Here is a 19,908-nt window from a genome sequence, read left to right as displayed (position 1 = left end):
ACAAATGTTCTTTTATATCTTCATATATACTTTTCTGTGACATTTGCAATTTACTGTGACCTTTTTATATCTATATTTATTATAATTTTCTATTCTCATATTTTAAAATGTGTGCTAAAAAACTCCTGGTCTGATTAACCATATTTGCACTTGCTACTTGTCACATATACGTTTTATTTATTCATTCCCTTCTTCCACTTTTTTCATTGCCCTCCCTAATATGGCTGAAACATGTTCTACAATAAAGTTCCACACAAAAAACAGTCACATGGCCTACTTTTTGACGCCAAAATCAAGTAATATAAAGCTAGTGTTGTCAGGTACATGTTTTTATCCACTTGAGAAAGTCCTAAGGGGAGAAACGCGTTGTGGTATTTTAATTGCTGTATTTTATTAAAGGTATTTTGGCCACTTTCAACTTGTGAGTCAGCAATTTTACTCTTTTTTTTATTTATTTTTACCTGGCACCAGAGGTTTTTTTTTTTTTTTTTGTTCCAGTGAGAATTTTACTCCAAATAATCCTTGGTGGGGACTATACCACTCAAGCTTTATCGATTGAGCAGTCTGCCTGCTCAATAAAATGTGAGTAACCACTTGGTATTTTATTACTTCACCTCTGGCTTTTATACAATAAGCACTATTATTGTTTCTTTTACATCTCATATGGTCCCTATACCAACACGATATCCATCTACTACAAAACTTCACGTATCCCATAAGTGAGGATTGTACCACTGTATGCCATCCACACTAGAGCTAGTCTTATAGCTCTGGAAAACGTGAGTAGGACCATATAGACCTCTAAAAATAGTACTTGGTACCTGTTGGGATATACTGCACCATGATTTGCTGTGTTTTTATTTTTTTCATATGGATTTCACGAATATCCCATGTCCATACGTTACTGAGGAATACTTCCCCTGACAAGATTGTGATTGACTTCTTATACAAGGTTTTATTTGGACTTTTTTTGCTGCATTTATCAGGCATAGACTCTTTTGGACTTAATCTTTGGACTCTTGATTATTATTCATTATCCATATTTCAAGCTCTTTTTGGTTTTTTATCTTGTATGTATTTTCTCTTATATAGTGTCTTGTATATGGGCTTGTATAGTTTATAATCAGGTTTATTTTTACATTTTATTTTCCCCTGTGGTGGCGCCGCCGCCTTCACCTTTTTTTTTGTTTTGTCTACTCTATAGGGCCTGTGAGGGAGCCCTATTTTTCAGGTGTGCTGCCTTACATTTATCTCTGTAAGATCTAGTATATTAGCGCTGATCCTTTTGTACATATTCCATGTGTTAATACTGCTTCCTAGCTCCTATCATTAATACATTCCCTCTCCAGTTAATGATTCACTGTGATAGTGACTGGGATGACATTGTTTGAATCTCTCTCACAGATCCTCACTCAAAATATCACCGAGGAAAAATGTGTCTGTATTATGGAGAACTGGGTGATTCTCCTTAAATCTTGGTTTCAAAGATATCAAACCATACGTTTTTAAAAATCCTTGCATCATAACATTAAAAACAAGGTGGGAGGTGTTTGTGAGCATTAATTTTAAAAAAACATTTGCTGACAATTTAACACCTTTTTGGAAAGATTTTCCAAAACAAGTCCTTAAAGGAACACTATAGTGTCAGGAATAGCTGTCTCGGTTACATGCCCTCCTTACCTCCGGTTAAAAAGATGATTTTACTAACCTTTTTCTAGCTCTGTGCGGGTCCGGTCACTGTTGACCTCACCCAATTTTTCGCCCCTTGTATGAGATCATCAAAATTCTTTCCCGTCTTTCACAATCTAAACTTGAAGTTAGAGAAGTGCGTCTGTGTCATTTCTAAAACAAGATTCAGCAACTTCCAAAAGGAATTTTTTTTTTTTTTCATTTCTTTCAAACAAGTATATGAACTTATACAACGGTGTATCAAAAACATATACATTACAAGAGGGACAGGGAACACACTATCGAACAAAACATTTCTTCATTGGCTCTTCTAGGTAAGTTGTTGGCTGTTTCATAAGCATGTGAAGTTAAACGTCTTTTGTAAGATACTGGGTAATGTATTTATTGCTCATAGCAATGACTGGTGGTGGAGGATTCAGAAATTGTGATCAGTATTAGGATAGAAGGGCTCTACAATGAATCTTAAAGGGTAACTAGTTTTCAAGGATTTTCAGTGTTGTGCTTTCTCATAACTATTTTTAAAGGGTACGTCCACCCACCCCTTCACCTCCCATATAAATACCTACTAAGATAACAGGGCTGATGTTCCAGGAGGGATAAGCCAAATGGAAAATGATTTAGGTAAACTAGAAAAATGGTCAGAGTTGTGGCAACTGACATTTAATGTGGATAAGTGCAAGATAATGCATCTTGGACGTAAAAACCCAAGGGCAGAGTACAGAATATTTGATAGAGTCCTAACCTCAACATCTGAGGAAAGGGATTTAGGGGTGATTATTTCTGATGACATGAAGGTAGGCAGACAATGTAATAGAACAGCAGGAAATGCTAGCAGAATGTTTGCTTGTATAGGGAGAGGTATTAGCAGTAGAAAGAGGGAAGTGCTCATGCCATTGTACAGAACACTGGTGAGACCTCACTTGGAGTATTGTACGCAGTACTGGAGACCGTATCTTCAGAAGGATATTGATACCTTAGAGAGAGTTCAAAGAAGGGCTACTAAACTGGTTCATGGATTGCAGGATAAAACTTACCAGGAAAGGTTAAAGGATCTTAACATGTATAGCTTGGAGGAAAGACGAGACAGGGGGGATGTGATAGAAACATTTAAATACATAAAGGGAATCAACACAGTAAAGGAGGAGACTATATTTAAAAGAAGAAAAACTACCACAACAAGAGGACATTGTCTTAAATTAGAGGGACAAAGGTTTAAAAATAATATCAGGAAGTATTACTTTACTGAGAGGGTAGTGGATGCATGGAATAGCCTTCCAGCTGAAGTGGTAGAGGTTAACACAGTAAAGGAGTTTAAGCATGCATGGGATAGGCATAAGGCTATCCTAACTATAAGATAAGGCCAGGGACTAATGAAAGTATTTAGAAAACTGGGCAGACTAGATGGGCGAATGGTTCTTATCTGCCGTCACATTCTATGTTTCTATGTTTCTTATTGGGTGCTATTATTAGATTTCCCCCTATTTTTTTTGCAGTAAAGACTCAAAAAAAAATTACCTGGCAAAACAACACAGGGTGAAGCTCCCAGCACTATATTCTACTCCTTCATCTGCAAGGGCCTCACGCAGTCCAGTCAAAGGCTTCTCATAGTGAGGCCTCTGATTGGACCATTTAATCTGCTTGGAGTGCATTTGTGCACTAGACCAGGCAGGGAGACAGTGGTAGGGAGATAATTTTGGAACTACTATTTAAAAAAAAAAAAAAAAAAAAAAGAGAGAGAGAGAGCGTGCTCTGGTATAGGGAGGCGAGGGTAGTTGAAGGAGGCTGGGAAACAAATGCCCTGCCAGCAAGGGAAAAGTTCAGTATGTCTGACAGCACCCTGTGCACGTAGATGACGACACATTTAATTTGGCATGGAAATGACAGGCTGCCTGGAACAGAACTAGCCCCCGGCACAAAAGTTAATAGATCTCTGGATGTGCAGTGTCATACACACTCCTACCACCACGATCACTACTAAAGTCAGAAGTTATCGTGGTGGTTACAGTAATCCTTTAATAAACATGCTCCCGGTCAGTCAGTAATAAAGTTTGATGCTTTGCACCTGGCAGTCTGCGTAGAAAAAGCTTACAGAGAACAGGAGATATTAAACCATGTTTATATATCTAGTCCTTATTTGCAATGTTTGCCCTGACTTTGGCTTGCCTGCACTGGGTGTTGATGCCATTTGCTAAATCGTAAATACAATGTAAAAGAATACTGCACATTTAAAGCAGACTTGGTTGTTGTTTTTTTGGTTTTCCCTTCCTAATGCCCTTTGTATCTTAAAGGAACACTATAGGGTCAGGAACACAAACCTGTATTCCTATAGTGTTAAACCCAACATTTAGACCTCCCCTTCCACCCTAAATATAGCAAAATCTTACCTTTATTGCAGTCTGTTGCTGTTGGCTCTGCCCCTGATCTGCATGCTTGGCTCACATCATCAGAAGTGTTGGTCAAAAGCCAATCACAAAACTTTCTCATTGGATTGGCTGAGACTGTCAAGGAGGCAAATCGGGGTCAGAGCCAGCACAAGCTAAACACAGCCATGACCAATCAGCATCTCATCATAGAGATGCATTGAGTCAATGAGGAAAGTTCAGTGTTAACATGCAGATTGTTAAGACACTGAATGTCAGTCACACTTAGCAGCACTGCCCCAGGAAGGATCTCTAACAGCCATCTAAGGAGTGGCCAGTGAAGTTATCACTAGGCTGTAATGTAAACACTGCATTTTCTCTGAAAAGACCGTGTTTACAGCAAAAAGCCTGAGGTAATGATGCTACTCTCCAGAACAAATGCACTAAGCTGTAGTTATTCTTGTGACTATAGTGTCTCTTTAATGTTTGTACTCCCCTCCTTGCCACTTGCCTTTATTTATATTATCTTTTCTTCCTTTTACTGGATCTCAATGTCTGGGTGCAGCCATTTTATTCTCCTCTGCCATGCTGTCTGTAGTTTCCCTTCTGTGGAATTGATCTCCCTGGTGGATTTTGGCTAAATCTGGCAACTAAAACAAAACCTTGCTTTAAGCTCTACCCATTGTTGAGTTTTGTTAACCTGACTGCTCTACATAAGAAATAGTAGCAGTCCCTACTTTTATATATGTATTTAATAAAAACTAGAGTACTAAAGAAAAAAGAATAACACAGGGAGCTATGTAGAAACCGATTAGATTAATTTTAACTTTAGTGACCGTCTGAAAAAAAGGTTATCACTTACTTTATACCAGCACCGAGATTCCCTCTTCACCTCCTTCTGCAACATCATCTTGAGTTCTCTGCGACAACCGCTCCAGTGTTCGTCATAGAGGAGAATTGGAGATTAAAGTGCTAGCATCCAAATGCTTCTCATAGGAAAGAGTTGAATTCAATGCTTTCCTAAGAGCTGCATTGGTCACATGCCCATGTTTTACTGGGTTGTTCTTGAGGAAGCACATATTTTGTCTGTCTTCTATTCTCAAAACAGCAATGTTTTTTTACATGAACTGTTGATACCGGAGAAACTGACGGAAGCCAAGCACAGAGAGATGGACACAGGTTTCTTCAGGAAGGAAGAGATGCTTTATTCGGTTCACCGATCGGGACTCAGAGGGACTAATGGCACCAAAATACAACAAGTTCTGAGCCCCGGACAATAGTGTAGGCTCCTTATATAGGCACATAACTCCTCCCATAATAAGCTCCACCCGCACATTCTCTTAACCAATCAAAACGAACAAGAACTAACTTCCTGTTTGACCGCATGGCTTGTCCAGCACAATGGAGGAGGGGAATACTATATCCGGTATTCTCGCACATGCTCCGTACACTACTGATCCTATCTTTACCACGTGCAACCGACCGATACACCAGTATATGCACGTACACATGCCACGTGGTAATCTCTGCCTACTAAATTTATTTTTACCGAGATTCCACCACACTGTGACTATTAAGATTAGGGGTCTGGGTACATTTGATCAAGATTACAAAATCCAGGTTAACACATACATTCTTTTGTTTTGGTGGTTTAAAAGACACAATATAAAAGGCTTGTTACCAATGTAGTATGCTAGAAAGAAGCATAAGTGCAATTTTGGAAATGGTTGTTCTTATCAGTTTGTTTGCATTCTGTGTAAATACAGGTATCTGGAAATATAAGGAGAGATCTGGAATTGTAAACTTTACCCTGAAAAGCATAGATGAATATTTGTGTTCTGCCTTTGTCTAAAAATACTATCCTGATGAAGTAAGGCTCCTCCTCTCTTTTTAATCTGCTGGTAACTCCACAGCTTAAATATCTAAAGTAGTACACTGAAGTTAGAGTAAAGAATAAATGTGATAGGAAAAAGGGAGGCAATAGAGGTCTTTACTGCATGTAACAAGTGAAGGATTACCACATAAAAAGCTAAAATAAGGTTTGTAGTCCACATAGCACATTAGCCACAACAGCTTGTTGTAGTGGTTACGGTGCTTGGAGTATTCTTTTAAAGAAAGCCAGAGGTGGAGTACCAGTCCATCAAGAAAGCTAGCCACGTGTGCATGGATGAAAAGTAGATTTTTACTTTGTTATTTAAAAGGAAACTATAGTCACCAAACAGCAACTTAATGAAGCTGCAATAGATCATGCCATTGCAGTCTTACTATTCAATTCTCTGCCATTTAGGAGTTAAATCGCTTTGTTTATACAGCCCTAGTCACACCTCCCTGCATGTGACTTACACAACCTTCCTAAACACATAGATCTAATGTTTAAACTTCATTTATCTCCTACTCAATTAAAAGCCTTTTAGACCCTACAAGAGCCTCCTGTGTGATTAAAGTTCAGTTTACAGAGCAAGAGATAAAACCTTCTAAAACAAGTTAACATCTGATTTTAAAATTTACTCTCTTTTTTTTTCCCCCTTAAAGCCAGGCAAGGTGTGGCTGGGGTTGCATAAACAGAAAACAAAAGTGATGTAATTCCTTAAAGGACCACTCTAGGCACCCAGACCACTTCAGCTTAATGAGGTGGTCTGGGTGCCAGGTCCCTCTAGGATTAACCCTTTTTTTTTTTATAAACATAGCAGTTTCAGAGAAACTGCTATGTTTATACTGAGGGTTAATCCAGCCTCCAAATCCTCTAGTGGCTGTCTCACTGACAGCCGCTAGAGGCGCTTGCGTGCTTCTCACTGTGAAAATCACAGTGAGAGCACGCAAGCGTCCATAGGAAAGCATTGTAAATGATTTCCTATGCGACCGGCTGAATGCGAGCGCGGCTCCTGCCGCGCATGCGCATTCAGCCGATGACGTCGCAAGGAAGGAGGAGAGGAGGAGGAAAGCTCCCCGCCCGGCGCTGGAGAAAGAGGTAAGTTTAACCCCTTCCTCCCCCCAGAGCCTGGCGGGAGTGGGACCCTGAGGGTGGGGGCACCCTCAGGGCACTCTAGTGCCAGGAAAACGAGTGTTTTCCTGGCACTAGAGTGGTCCTTTAATGTCAGAGGAATTGAGAATTGAACTGCTGCATTAAACTAAAGTGTGGGTTTTTTATGCCTATAGTATTCCTTTAATTGTTTATTTAAATTACATTATTTTATTTTCACACAAGAAAATTCATTCTTATAAAGTTATATCTGATTTTTATTCATTTTTTTTTTTTTTTTTTTTAAATATATTTTTCCTTAGTAATTATACTGGCCTCAAATTTATTAAAGGGACGCTATAGGCACCCAGACCACTTCATCTCAATGTAGTGTTCTGATTTCCTTGCCACCCCTCACCACCACCACATTTAACCTGGCAGTTAAATTATTTATTGCCTCTAGTTGGTGTGAGTATGACAGCCACTAGAGGCACTTCTGTAAAACAATATGAAAGCATTGGATTAACAGAGATAATCGATCTCCATGATCTAACCAAAGAGTCAGAACTTGAGTGGGGCTACCGGTGAGGGAACAAAGGTGAGTTAACTAAACTTTTTTTTTTTTGTAAATCTTTATTTTTGGTGCTTTTGCAGTAATACATACATGGTCAAAGACGCCACAACAGCGTATGCATTTGGTACAATCACAGTTTAGTTGTTGTATTTGTTGGGCCATGTTCAGCTTTGCACCAAATTATTTTTTTTTTTTTTATTTTTTTTTTTTTAAACAAGGGCTGTGTAGTTCTAGTGAGGTTTCTTGCTGTACCTGTGGTGAGTGAGGCGGGTATGTCTAGTGTTATCCCGATGGGACACTTAAGCAGTGTTGGGACCCTGGTACAGGGTGTGGACTTTTAACCTCAGGCATATGGGGGGGGGCGGCGGACGTCCGTATTTTGGTCTATAAGTAATTTTCCTATTGCTATGTGACTGTGTAACTAATGCCCACCGGAATGGTTGGGACTAGGTTCCTTGAGGTCGTGGGTAACTTAGCGTGGCCGTAAACAAATGAAGCCAAACAAAATAAACAATGGTAATGACATTACTGTTAAGCTAGTAGTATAGTTCGTATGGGTGTCAGGGTGTAGGCCCCGGGTGGGCAGTGGTTGGCACTGTGGCGTCAGTGGGTATTCCCAGCGTGGTCAGTAAGGCTGGGCCTTCTTTCAGAGTGGAGATCTTGTAGTGTTGGTCATTCTTGGTCACCCACAGTATTCTTGAGGTTGCCCAATTGTACGTGATGCCTGTTGTTTGCAGGGTGGCAGTGAGGGGTTGCAAGCTCTTGCGCCACAAGAGAGTATCTTTGCTCAAGTCCTGGAAAAAGGTAAGTTGGTGCGTTTCAAAGTCATATGGTGATTTTCCTTTGACTGCTGTCATTAGGGCAATTTTATCCGTCAAGGATTGGTATCTCAAGATGATGTCGCGTGGGGCTGCCTTTGGTGCTTGCTGGGGTTTGGCGGTGCTGTATACACCGTCAAATGTGAAGTATTTCGCCTGCTTGTTGGGGAGGAGTGAGGCCACTAAGCGCCTTATAAAGTGAGGCAATTCGTCCAGTGGCACCGCTTCTGCTATTCCCCTGATCTTAATGTTTTTTCTCCTGCCCCTGTCGTCTAGTATGGAAATTTGTCTGCTGGTGGTAGCTTGCGCCGTTTGCATCTGAGTGACCGTGTTTTTAAGGGAGGTGAGATCTTGGCGTAGGTCTCTCACCTCCTTTTCTGCGGCTTGGGTGCGGGCCGACACCGCTTGTACCTCCGCTGCTAGCCCCTTCAGGTCAGCTTGCCACATCAGTTGTAGGTTCTGTTGGAGTCCGGCCAGCATGTTCTGTATGTCCTGCTTAGTTGCCGGTTGTGATTCAGTAGTGGTTTGTGTGTGTGCGGTGTCAGTACCTGCCGCAGCCATGCTATGTGTGGCGCCTGTTACCATCAAAGCTTTAGGAAAATTTGAACATGACACAAATATCGTAATAGAGAGACAAATGTTTTTGTTTTTGTTTTTTAAATTCAATTATGTTAATAAATTCACTGTTTAAATATAACTAATACATTACAACATCGTGAATAGGTGGTACAGGGTACCCTCGGTACTGGCTAAAATATATATCTGTTTCTGACCTCTCAGGCGAGACCGCCTCAGCGGCTCGGGTCCGTGCAGGAGGGGGGGATTGAAGCATGCTGCCTATGTACCGGTGCGGTTTGGGGGCGTTCGAGGTCTGTTTGAGGGATCTCCATCCCATTTCTTCTGAAGTGTAGAAATCTTCCTCTGTGTATTGGAAGCTTGCCCCGAGCCACGACGACCGCTCCCTGGTCTGGTACTGGTCGCGTGTGCGGTAGGCCCCAGATCCTTTGGTGCGGCGTTTCGTGCCCGATGTCTGAAAGAAAGGCATCTGCGGGTGCCGCCGGGTGTCGGGGATTAGTTCCTGTAACTCTTTTTTGCTGATGGTCTGTCTGCGCGATTATTTTCGCTTGTTTTTGCGCTAGTCTATCGGAGCAGTTGTAGATGGCGACCTCTGTGTTGCTCCGCTAGCTCCGCTCCCCCTTAACTACATTTTTTTCATTTATTTTTAACACTGGCAGCACTGGCCAGTTACCTAAATGCATTACTATTCCAATGCTTTAGTGATTCTTTAAGGTGATGGGCAAGGGTTATCCATATTATAGAACATTAGAATTTGACTGGGGGGGGGGGGGCTATAGGGAGGTTTGTAATGTACTTGAATGGAATATTTTTTTTCTGCAGGAAATAGAGGGTCAGATTAATAGGATCTGTACAATGGGGGAAGTGATGAAAAAGGCTGTTCAAGTGGATGAAGACCATGTGTATAATATTCAAGAAAGACTTGCCCAACTTGAGGTAAATATCTTACACATTGACTGGTATCCATCACAATACATTCAGTTTAAACTTAATATGAGAACATTTATACATGTAGAAGAATAATATACCATTTGATTTGTGTATAATTGCCTTTTCACATTGCTCTGCCTACCTTACACAGACAAGGTAGCACAAATTCTATCAGAGATGCATACTTTATTAAAGGAACACTATAGTGTCAGATATACAAACCTGTATTATTAACGCTGTAGTGTTCTCTTTATTTTGATTCGGGGTCCCCTAAATCTAAATAAAAATTGGAGGTGGTGGAGGGGAAAAAGGCAAGTACAGGTTAACCAAATGTATCTCTAATTCAATTGATAATTGGGAGAAGATTTAATAAAGATTGGATAATAGTTATTTGTAGAAATACAATAGATATTATTTATTAAATATAAACCCTGGAGTGTTGGCAATAAATAGGCATATGTACAACAGATGATATTGACGAGAATAATATAAAACCCTGTGCCAGATTATAGCAAGAATTTAACCTCCCAGACAGGAAGATTTTAATTATTTGACTAAAAGAATACGTTAATAAGCAGCTATACTTGGGAGAATGAAAGCCTATAGCAATCCCTCCCCTCTGCCTGTGATTTAATTACTGAACACAATGGGTTAATGTAATTTCACAGGCAGGAAAAATACACTTTATGCAACATATTAATAACTTCCAAAATATACATGCCACAAACATAAAAATCACATATTCGAACTCTGCACACTTTAATTATAAACATACCCAAAAATCATACAATTCCCTCCAGTAGTTCAAAAGTTAGGTAAAAGTCCTATTTGGGACAAAACAGCTAGTTTCAACTGGTTTGGCAGTGTCCCTGGGACAACGCCCTGCTGGAGAACAATGGTATAGGTATTAGAGGGGGAGGGGGAGGGGAAGAGACACATGCTCCAATGGAATCAAAGGGCAGAAGCAGTCTTTTAAAAGCCAATAAGCCCAAATAGTCTTTTTAACTGGCAAAGTCTCCCAGAGACCATAGTCACATGGCAGGAGGCTGGCTATTAGTCCTCTCCAGGCACAAGTGGCGAAGGGCACTTCGTCACATGGACCCATTAAACTGAACACTTTTTCAAATCCCGGAGTGCACCTTGTTATCCTCACTATATATTTCTTCGCTGGTTTTGCACCCTGGTATGTATATACATATTTTGTCTATTGAAAGGTAGAGTGCCAAACATATCCCTATTTTTAATTTTTTTTACGGTTTATGAATAAAGATAGGAGTATTACTCAACATTTTTCCAGCGCTGAGATCAAGTCCCTGCAGTTGCTCATCCTGTCTCCAACGCATCAAACAATCCAATCCAATGTTTCTCATAGAGGAGCATTGGAGGCTAAAAAGCTCTTTTATCTCATTGAGATAAAGTGATCTGGGTGCCTTTAGTGGCCCTTTTAACCACTTAAGGACCAAACTTCTGGAATAAAAGGGAATCATGACATGTCATGTGTCCTTAAGGGGTTTAAAAAAAAAAAAAAAAAGCATTGTTCACTACCTTATGGTAGGTAGGTATGTTTTTGATTTGTTTACTTCTGATTTTCACAGGTTGAAAATAAGGCACTTCGGGAAATTCTCTCTGTGAGCAAAGAGTCTCTACGTTCAGCAAAAAAGGAATCTGAGTGGAATGAATCAGAGAAAATCCAATAAATATATGTTCTATGCCAAGAAAAAGCTCAAGCTACATTTGAAATATTCACTGGAGTCCCGGCAATTCCCTGCAAAACATCACATAACCTCTGATTACTTCACTGTTTTTAAATGTTGGAACAGAGCTGTGAGTTGAAATGAGGTGTGTTTTGCATCTGTGGGGTGCATCTGTTTTATAGGTGCACCACCACAAGATGATGAAGATTTCAAGAGAAACTATTTTGTTTGTAAAAGGACTTGGAATCCATTGCTTATAGACCATACAGTCAGAAAACATTAATAATTCTTTATTTAAATATATAGATGTATATAAATAAAGTAAATTGTAACATTGAACTGTTCAGATGTTTTGTTTTCTTAACCCTTTTATTTATAAATGAGCTGAAATGCAAATCCTGCTAGTTAAGCTTTAACAGAGGTTGTCTGCAATCCACTAAGATAAAATAAATGATGGTCTAGTACTACAGGTATGAGATCTCCATTTATTAAGGCAGCAGCATACAAATTGGCAAAGTTTCGACCAATCAAACAGTCTTTGTCAAATCACTCTGCAGAGACCCAATACAGCTAATATATACAGGGTTAGTCACTAAAGGGAGAAATCAAGGTGAATTTCAAATTAAGGGCCAGATCAGCTAAATATAAAGCATAGCTGACTTAGAAAACATTTCCAATTAAGCTTTTTTGACCTTAAACTTAAAATTCACTTTGAATTCTCACTTTAGCGAATAACTCTAAATTACAAGATGTGTGTCCATATGGACAATTGAAGAAAATGTGTCCATCTTATCACATGACCACCAAAGTCACATGCTGGTGTTGAGTCTTCCAATACTATTAAGGTATCTCTTGACTGAGTACTCGCCTCCTTTTTGGGGTATGTGTTTGGTTTCCACTATGACAAGTTGAGCAGAATTAAAAGATCTGGAAAACACTTGGCCAGTATCAGAATGGTTGAAATGTTACAGAACTCTTTTATTCTTGTTTTGTGCACCCCTATGTTAGGCATGTGGGTACTTACATTAGGGGGTAAAAATAAAAATAAATTGCTATATGGTACACATACAGCAGGTCAAATTTCATTAATTTATTTTGATTTTATGCATACATGTACAGCCACTCAACATTTTACAAAAGATTGTATTTATGGTCCTTAGAGTACCCCTGTAACCTTTTTAGATGGAGCTGGGAGACCGTATTGGGTTTCAAGCTATTCATTGTTCACAAATTAAATCTGAAGACCTATCAATATCTTGTAAATCCTTTAGATTTTGATGCCATCTGTAATCCAGCAATTGAATATAGTTGTTTACGCAAACTGGAGAAGCCTACCCTTTGTTAATATCTTTGGGAAAAGCTCCATAGTTTTTATTTTCTAATGGAAATGCTATAATTGGACACGAGAGATCCATAGCGTACCCATTTTTCATTAAATCTAACAGTGGAAACCATAGAAACACTCATAATTAATTGTGACTAGAAAATACCCTGGAGCTGCATTGCACTTCTTTTTTTGGAGATGTTGAAAGTCAATCTGTGTATTCCCAGTCTCTTCCATTGTGATTAGTTCATAACAAGCTTACGTTCATTGAAAGATGAGAATTTCCCAGTGGGGAAATGGTCTAATACTGTGTAAAATGTGAATTTCCCAGTGGGGAAATGGTCTAATACTGTGTAAGGTGTGTTGGGATTGAGAGAATATTCGCTTCAAACTAGGGCATTTTTCTTTTGTATGTATGTATAAATATATATGTATATTTGTATATGTATGTTTCTCTTTAAATGGTTTATTTAGCTTATGAGAGTATCCATTACCTGTAATGTTCATAATGGCTTTTTTTTTTTATTATTATTATTATTATTATTATTATTATTATTATTATTAATACAGAGGGTATGGAATGAAGCAATCAAGATGTAATTGAAGTGCAGTGTGTCAGCATTAATTCAAGGGTTTTAACAAAAATGTTGTATGAAGTGTTAAGAATTTCTGAATTTTTTTATTATACAGAATTCCACTCCGATTTATGGGACTTAATGTAATGGAACAAAATAACAATAACAAAAAAAAACATTACTAAGTCTGTATTTCCTATGGATGCTTTGCCAGGACTTTACTGCAACTGTCTAAAAGAGACACTTTAAGCACCAAAGCAACCGTGGTTTTATGAGGTGAGATCATGCCCCTCAATGCTCAGTTCTCTGTCGTTTAGGGGTGAAATCACTTAGTTTATGCAGCCTTAGCTACACAATCAACCGACGCATTATAAATCTTCTTGAAAGAGCATAAATTTTTTTTTAACTCCCCATATTGCACAGTGTGTTTAATTCAGAATTTCTTATCACAACAGAAAAAATGGACACTGGGGGGGCACACCCAGAACATGCATTTCTAGGCAGTGTTGCTGCTGTAAATAAAAAAATATTTACAAAACACAGTTAAAGGAATAGCGGACACACAAACAAAAATACAGTTTTACATTTCGCTACCTAAAATCACCTATCTTGGCAAATAAATTATCACTTTTTTCCTGGAGGCTGTGCAAGTCACACTTGCCTGGGGAGGTGTGGCTGAGGCTGCATAAACAATGGGATTTAGCTCCTAAATTGCAATGAATTGAGCAGTAAGACTGAGGAGGCATAATCATACACCAAAACTGTTTCATTAAGCTAGTTGTTTTGGTGAGTTCCTTTAGTCGGTGGTTGTTTGAATATTCCACTGCTTTGCCATGAAATACATTTTGTTTGCTTTTGAAGTATGTTTTGGGCTATTCTCTATCTGTACTTTGAAAAACCACCCTATCAGTTGTGCAGCATTTGTCTGAGTTTGAGCAAATAGTATAGCCCTATACGCTGGAAAATTCAAATCCCATCATACAAGTGACCCAGTTCCTTTGGTAGCTATACATGCACATTGGCAGAGGCCAGTTTCTTCAATACACATGCAAAATGTTTGGTGAATGTGGTTGGATTATTAGTATCACTCCAATTGCCATTAAATTATAAGTTCACGTGCCACATCAAAGCAAAACATCTTAACTGAGTCCTATACTAAAAACTCACCTTGCTGCTCTCAGCTAAAAGGCAAAATTTCTAATGAGACCGGGAGGAATATTTGAATTTAGAATACCCCTGTATGTCTTATTAGGGAACTCTTTTTTAGCTAAAAGCAGCCAGGTGGATTTTCTGTGTAGGACTCTCCTAAGAGGTGTTGCTTTGGCATGGCACGTGAGCTTACAATTTAATGGCTATTGAAGTGATACTAAAAAACCTTCAGTTATTTGAGGAGATGCTGATTGGAAAGGGCAGCATTTGGCTCAATTCCCGGCCAGCCTCTAGAAACAGAAACATAGAATGTGACGGCAGATAAGAACCATTCGGCCCATCTAGTCTGCCCAATTTTCTAAATACTTTCATTAGTCCCTGGCCTTATCTTATAGTTAGGATAGCCTTATGCCTATCCCATGCATGCTTAAACTCCTTTACTGTGTTAACCTCTACCACTTCAGCTGGAAGGCTATTCCATGCATCCACTACCCTCTCAGTAAAGTAATACTTCCTGATATTATTTTTAAACCTTTGTCCCTCTAATTTAAGACTATGTCCTCTTGTTGTGGTAGTTTTTCTTCTTTTAAATATAGTCTCCTCCTTTACTGTGTTGATTCCCTTCTATCATACCCCCCCCCCCCCCCCCCCGTCTCGTCTTTCCTCCAAGCTATACATGTTAAGATCCTTTAACCTTTCCTGGTAAGTTTTATCCTGCAATCCATGAACCAGTTTAGTAGCCCTTCTCTGAACTCTCTCTAAGGTATCAATATCCTTCTGAAGATACGGTCTCCTGTACTGCGTACAATACTCCAAGTGAGGTCTCACCAGTGTTCTGTACAATGGCATGAGCACTTCCCTCTTTCTACTGCTAATACCTCTCCCTATACAACCAAGAATTCTGCTAGCATTTACTGCTGCTCTATTACATTGTCTGCCTACCTTTATGTCATCAGAAATAATCACCCCTAAATCCCTTTCCTCAGATGTTGAGGTTAGGACTCTATAAAATATTCTGTACTCTGCCCTTGGGTTTTTACGTCCAAGATGCATTATCTTGCACTTATCCACATTAAATGTCAGTTGCCACAACTCTGACCATTTTTCTAGTTTACCTAAATCATTTGCCATTTGGCTTATCCCTCCTGGAACATCAACCCTGTTACATATCTTAGTATCATCAGCAAAAATACACACCTTACCATCAAGACCTTCTGCAATATCACTAATAAAAATATTAAAGAGAATGGGTCCAAGTACAGATCCCTGATGTACCCCACTGGTGACAAGCCCAAGCTTCAAATATACTCCATTGACTACAACCCTCTGTTGCCTGTCACTCAGCCACTGCCTCACCCATTCAACAATATTGGAATCCAAACTTAAAGATTGCAGTTTATTAATGAGCCTCTAGCTGTGATCATCAGAATTGACAATCTCGGCCAATCCAATGCTTTCCTATGAGAAAGTATTGTGATTGGCTGAGATCATCACTTTTGATGTCAGCCAAGGAGACAGATCGGTTTCAGAGCCAGTACTAGCAGACTGGGATAAAGGTAAGATGTTACTATAGTTAGGGGGGCAAAGAAGGGCAAGGGGTTCTAGATAGTGTCTTAACACTATAGAGTTAGGAATACATGTTTGTGTTCCTTTTAAAGTGCCACTCTCACTTTAAAAGCGTTGGAAGGATCAGCACCTTGTGTGCGATGAAGCAAATTAATTGTACTGAACTGGAAATGCGAACCATTCTTTCTTAGGTAATTTATTTATTTAGACCTCATATTAAAACAGATAAAAGTTCATAAAACCAGGGAAGATAAAGCCATGTAATTACACGATCCAGTGTTTGTTCAGCTAAAAGTCTCCAGTACGAACTGCTCAGACCGCTGTAGCCACTTCCTTCAGAACAGGAACATCCTCCTTTGCATAATGCGTTTCACCCTGCCCCTCAGCGCTTTGTCAAATGCTAAGCTAAATCTATTTAAATATGTATAGGGATTTGGAATTCTGCACGAGTAAATTTTAAGCTCTGGTTTTTATTTTGTGTATTAAGGCTATGTGCACTATAGACATTGCTGGCGCCCAGGAGAAATGTGAGTGTGAGTGCTGGACTTAATTTTGTATGTTTGAATGTGATTTGATTGGTTAATACAACTAGTTTGGGATATGTGGATTTGGAGTACATGGATGCATGAATGAGACTAGTTTGGCATATAATTGGATGTGGAATGTGACTGTGGGTGGGTGGATGATAAGTGGGACAGAACTGGAAGAAGGTGTGTGGAGGCTGCTTGTATGTGGGTAGTCTACATTTGGTTTTGTATGTTGTTGGGGACATTGTGTGTGTGTGTGTGTGTGTGTGTGTGTGGGCTACTTATGGTGTTGCAAAATATAAAGAACTTTTAAAGTAAAGTTCAGGGGAGGCTGCTTGTAGATTTGCCTGCTTGGAAGGGGGGCTTTTGAGGGGTTAATGTGGCTGTTAATGGTGTAATATCTGTGTCTATATGACTGGGGAAGATTCAGAGATGGGTGGAAGGAATGTCGCTTTCCTTTTCCATTGTGAAAGAAATCTAAGCCACACACATAGGTCAGCCTTGGCGTGTGTATCTATAACCACAGTACTTTTGTCGGTATTGAGAAGAGGAAGAAGGCACAGCAATCTGGAAATAAAGGCACGGCCCTGTGGAATAATGCTCATGGAGAAGTTCATCGTGCCCAGTAAGGATTGTAGGTCCGCTCTGATACAAGTGTCCTTAGCCAGAAAACCTTCCACTGACTTTCCGATGTGCCGTACCTTCTCCATAGATAAACTGGCTTGTAAAAATATTGTGTCCCTCGAAAGTTAGGTTAGTTGTGGGGCCTACAATTTTTTCTGGAGATAGTGGAACACCTATAGCTGAGAATAGAGCAATTGTTCTGAAAATACTGACGGGAGTGGATTGAGGAGATTCTATAGTAAGAAAGTCATCTAGATAATGTATGACTGATGGACATTCGGCAGTGATGAGGAGTAGCCAACATAACGTGTCAGCATATATGTCAAATAATTTAGGACTAATTTTTGCCATACAACGTGTTGCAAAATAGTATTTGTGCTTCCAACGTATACCATGCACATGCCACAGGGATGGATGTATGGGTAGGAGCTTGAATGCGTTGGAAACGTCGGTTTTTCCTAACCAGGCTCCCTTACTATGGCATGAATAGCATCATCCACTGTGGCATATTGCAGAGAGAATTCCTCTGAGGGAATTAATGTGTTGATGCTAGGAGTAGACAAAGAATGTGGAGCCGATAAATCATAAATTAGCCTCTTTTTATTGTTGAATTTCTCAGTGGCTATACCTATGGGATTGCGACAAAGAACTGTGTGATAGAGGCGCTTAACTAATGAGTTGTTATGAGTAAAGAGATGCTACAACACTCTGGTGGGAGTCCCTCTCATCCACCTTGAACTTACAAAGCCAAAGAAAAAAGCCAAAAGCAATTCACCTCAGGAGTGGAGCGTTTAGTGAATGGATTGGACACCTACCCTATGAATGGGTGATTTGGTCTTATCTTAACGGTAACGCATATGTTACATCCAATTCAGGTACATGTATGCATGAAAAACACAGAAGAGAAAATAATAGTGTAAATCTAAAATTTGGAATTTGTTTTTATTTACCAAATAAATTTGTGTTTTACCAAGTCTGTTCCTGAACCTCTGAATCTGCTCCAAGAAGGGAGGTGTCCTCTTTACAGACACCTAAGCTATTTTAACCCAGAGCCAGGTACTTAGGCTCTGGACAAGGTGTGCAATCCTTTAAAGGTATACACTCTCAAACATATTTCCGTACATACTACACCAGATTGCTTTCTACTGTGTCACCTTTTGTCTCCCTACATTGAGGAAGAAAGCGATACCTATTCAAAGGGGGAAGTGCCACCAGACGGCACATAAACAAAAGAGATTTGAGCCTATCCTACATATGGCTCCTATACATGTGAGTGGACAATTCTTAAGACTATTTCCCGATGAAAACAGCTATATGGATTTACACTATTATTTTCTCTTCTGTGTTTTTCATGCATACATGTATCTGAATTGGATGTAACATATGCGTTACCGTTAAGATAAGACCTAATCACCCATTCATAGGGTAGGTGTCCAATCCATTCACTAAACTCTCCACTCCTGAGGTGAATTGCTTTTGGCTTTTTTCCTTTTTCTTTGGCTTTATACCTATGGGGTTGGTTACGCCAGCTGGAAAAGGGGGGTCTTGAGAACGGGCCTATTATGAACCCATTGTTCAATTCTTTCATGAGCAGCACCTCTGTGCTGACGGGGTCAAGGAGGGCAGACTGTAAGTTAGGACATACGTAAATACCAGTGGGGAGTGAGACAAGGCCAGTGTGAAAACTGTCGGTGAGCCCATTAACCAGGAAGTCGACTAAGTGATGAGAAGGGTGTGCCTGGAGGTATTATGCCAGGTTGTCAATGCAGACTTCGGTTAGTCATTGTTTTGGGTACAGACGATTAGGACACATAGTTTTTTTGTGTGCCCTGAAACAAATTGAGCAGACGTGCAACAATCTGCACGAGCTAAATCCGCAACTGCCAGAATTTACATTGTTGCAGATTTGAGTTTTCCCTAAATATACTATGGGTCTACCCAATTTGTCTTTAAGGCCTCTGTGTTCTGCAGTGGAAGAACCAAAGGAAGCATGATTAGTGGTAGGGAGGCTTGGATCCACTGGGCACAAGTTGGTGGAGTGTGAGACGGAAGCACATAAGGCACAGGATGGTGGTTTTTGATTGGCAAAATGGCGACAGAACAATTCTGTATCAAGCCTACTCGAGTCAGTGTAGGTATTAAATTGGGTGAGAGATGCCGCTGCTTTTGCTGAAAAAGATTTATGATAGTCATAAAACGAGAAACCACTGTGCTTGTGTCCTAGGTCCACCAACTTATGCATGTACAAACTCTTCCCTACGGTGAGGGGAAGTGGAGCAAATTACGTCACGATAAAGGCCAAAGGCAAGGACAAATCCAGGTATGGTAAGTTTTCGGTTGAGTCTGGGGTCTCTGGCTTTCAAAACAACCACTAAATGATGAGGTGGGAATGTTGGCTTCTCGGTGACTGTAACAAGACACAATATAATTCAGGGTGACTTGGTGTGGCCCTGACTAATAACCAACGGTGGTTAATGTGAGGCTCTAACTATGCGTTAGACCGAGAGGCGTATACTGCCAATGAGGATGGGTGTTGGCCTCAC

At 39.8% G+C, this 19,908-nt stretch overlaps 1 protein-coding gene across 1 annotated transcript in view; it reads left to right on the top strand.

Annotated features, from left to right (window-relative positions):
* The window catches only part of SIKE1 (suppressor of IKBKE 1), a 223,812-nt gene that overhangs the window by 22,589 nt on the left and 181,315 nt on the right, over window positions 1–19,908 (top strand). The window contains exons 5-6 of the mRNA XM_063450434.1: window positions 9,799–9,912; window positions 11,502–12,210. Of these exons, the coding sequence (XP_063306504.1) occupies window positions 9,799–9,912; window positions 11,502–11,603 (216 nt within the window). The 3' untranslated portion in view covers window positions 11,604–12,210. The remainder of the gene's footprint in view (window positions 1–9,798; window positions 9,913–11,501; window positions 12,211–19,908) is intronic.

The sequence above is a fragment of the Pelobates fuscus genome, chromosome 1 (assembly GCF_036172605.1).
Source record: "Pelobates fuscus isolate aPelFus1 chromosome 1, aPelFus1.pri, whole genome shotgun sequence".
Taxonomy (NCBI): Eukaryota; Metazoa; Chordata; class Amphibia; order Anura; family Pelobatidae; genus Pelobates; species Pelobates fuscus.
This window is presented reverse-complemented; position numbering and strand designations above follow the sequence as displayed.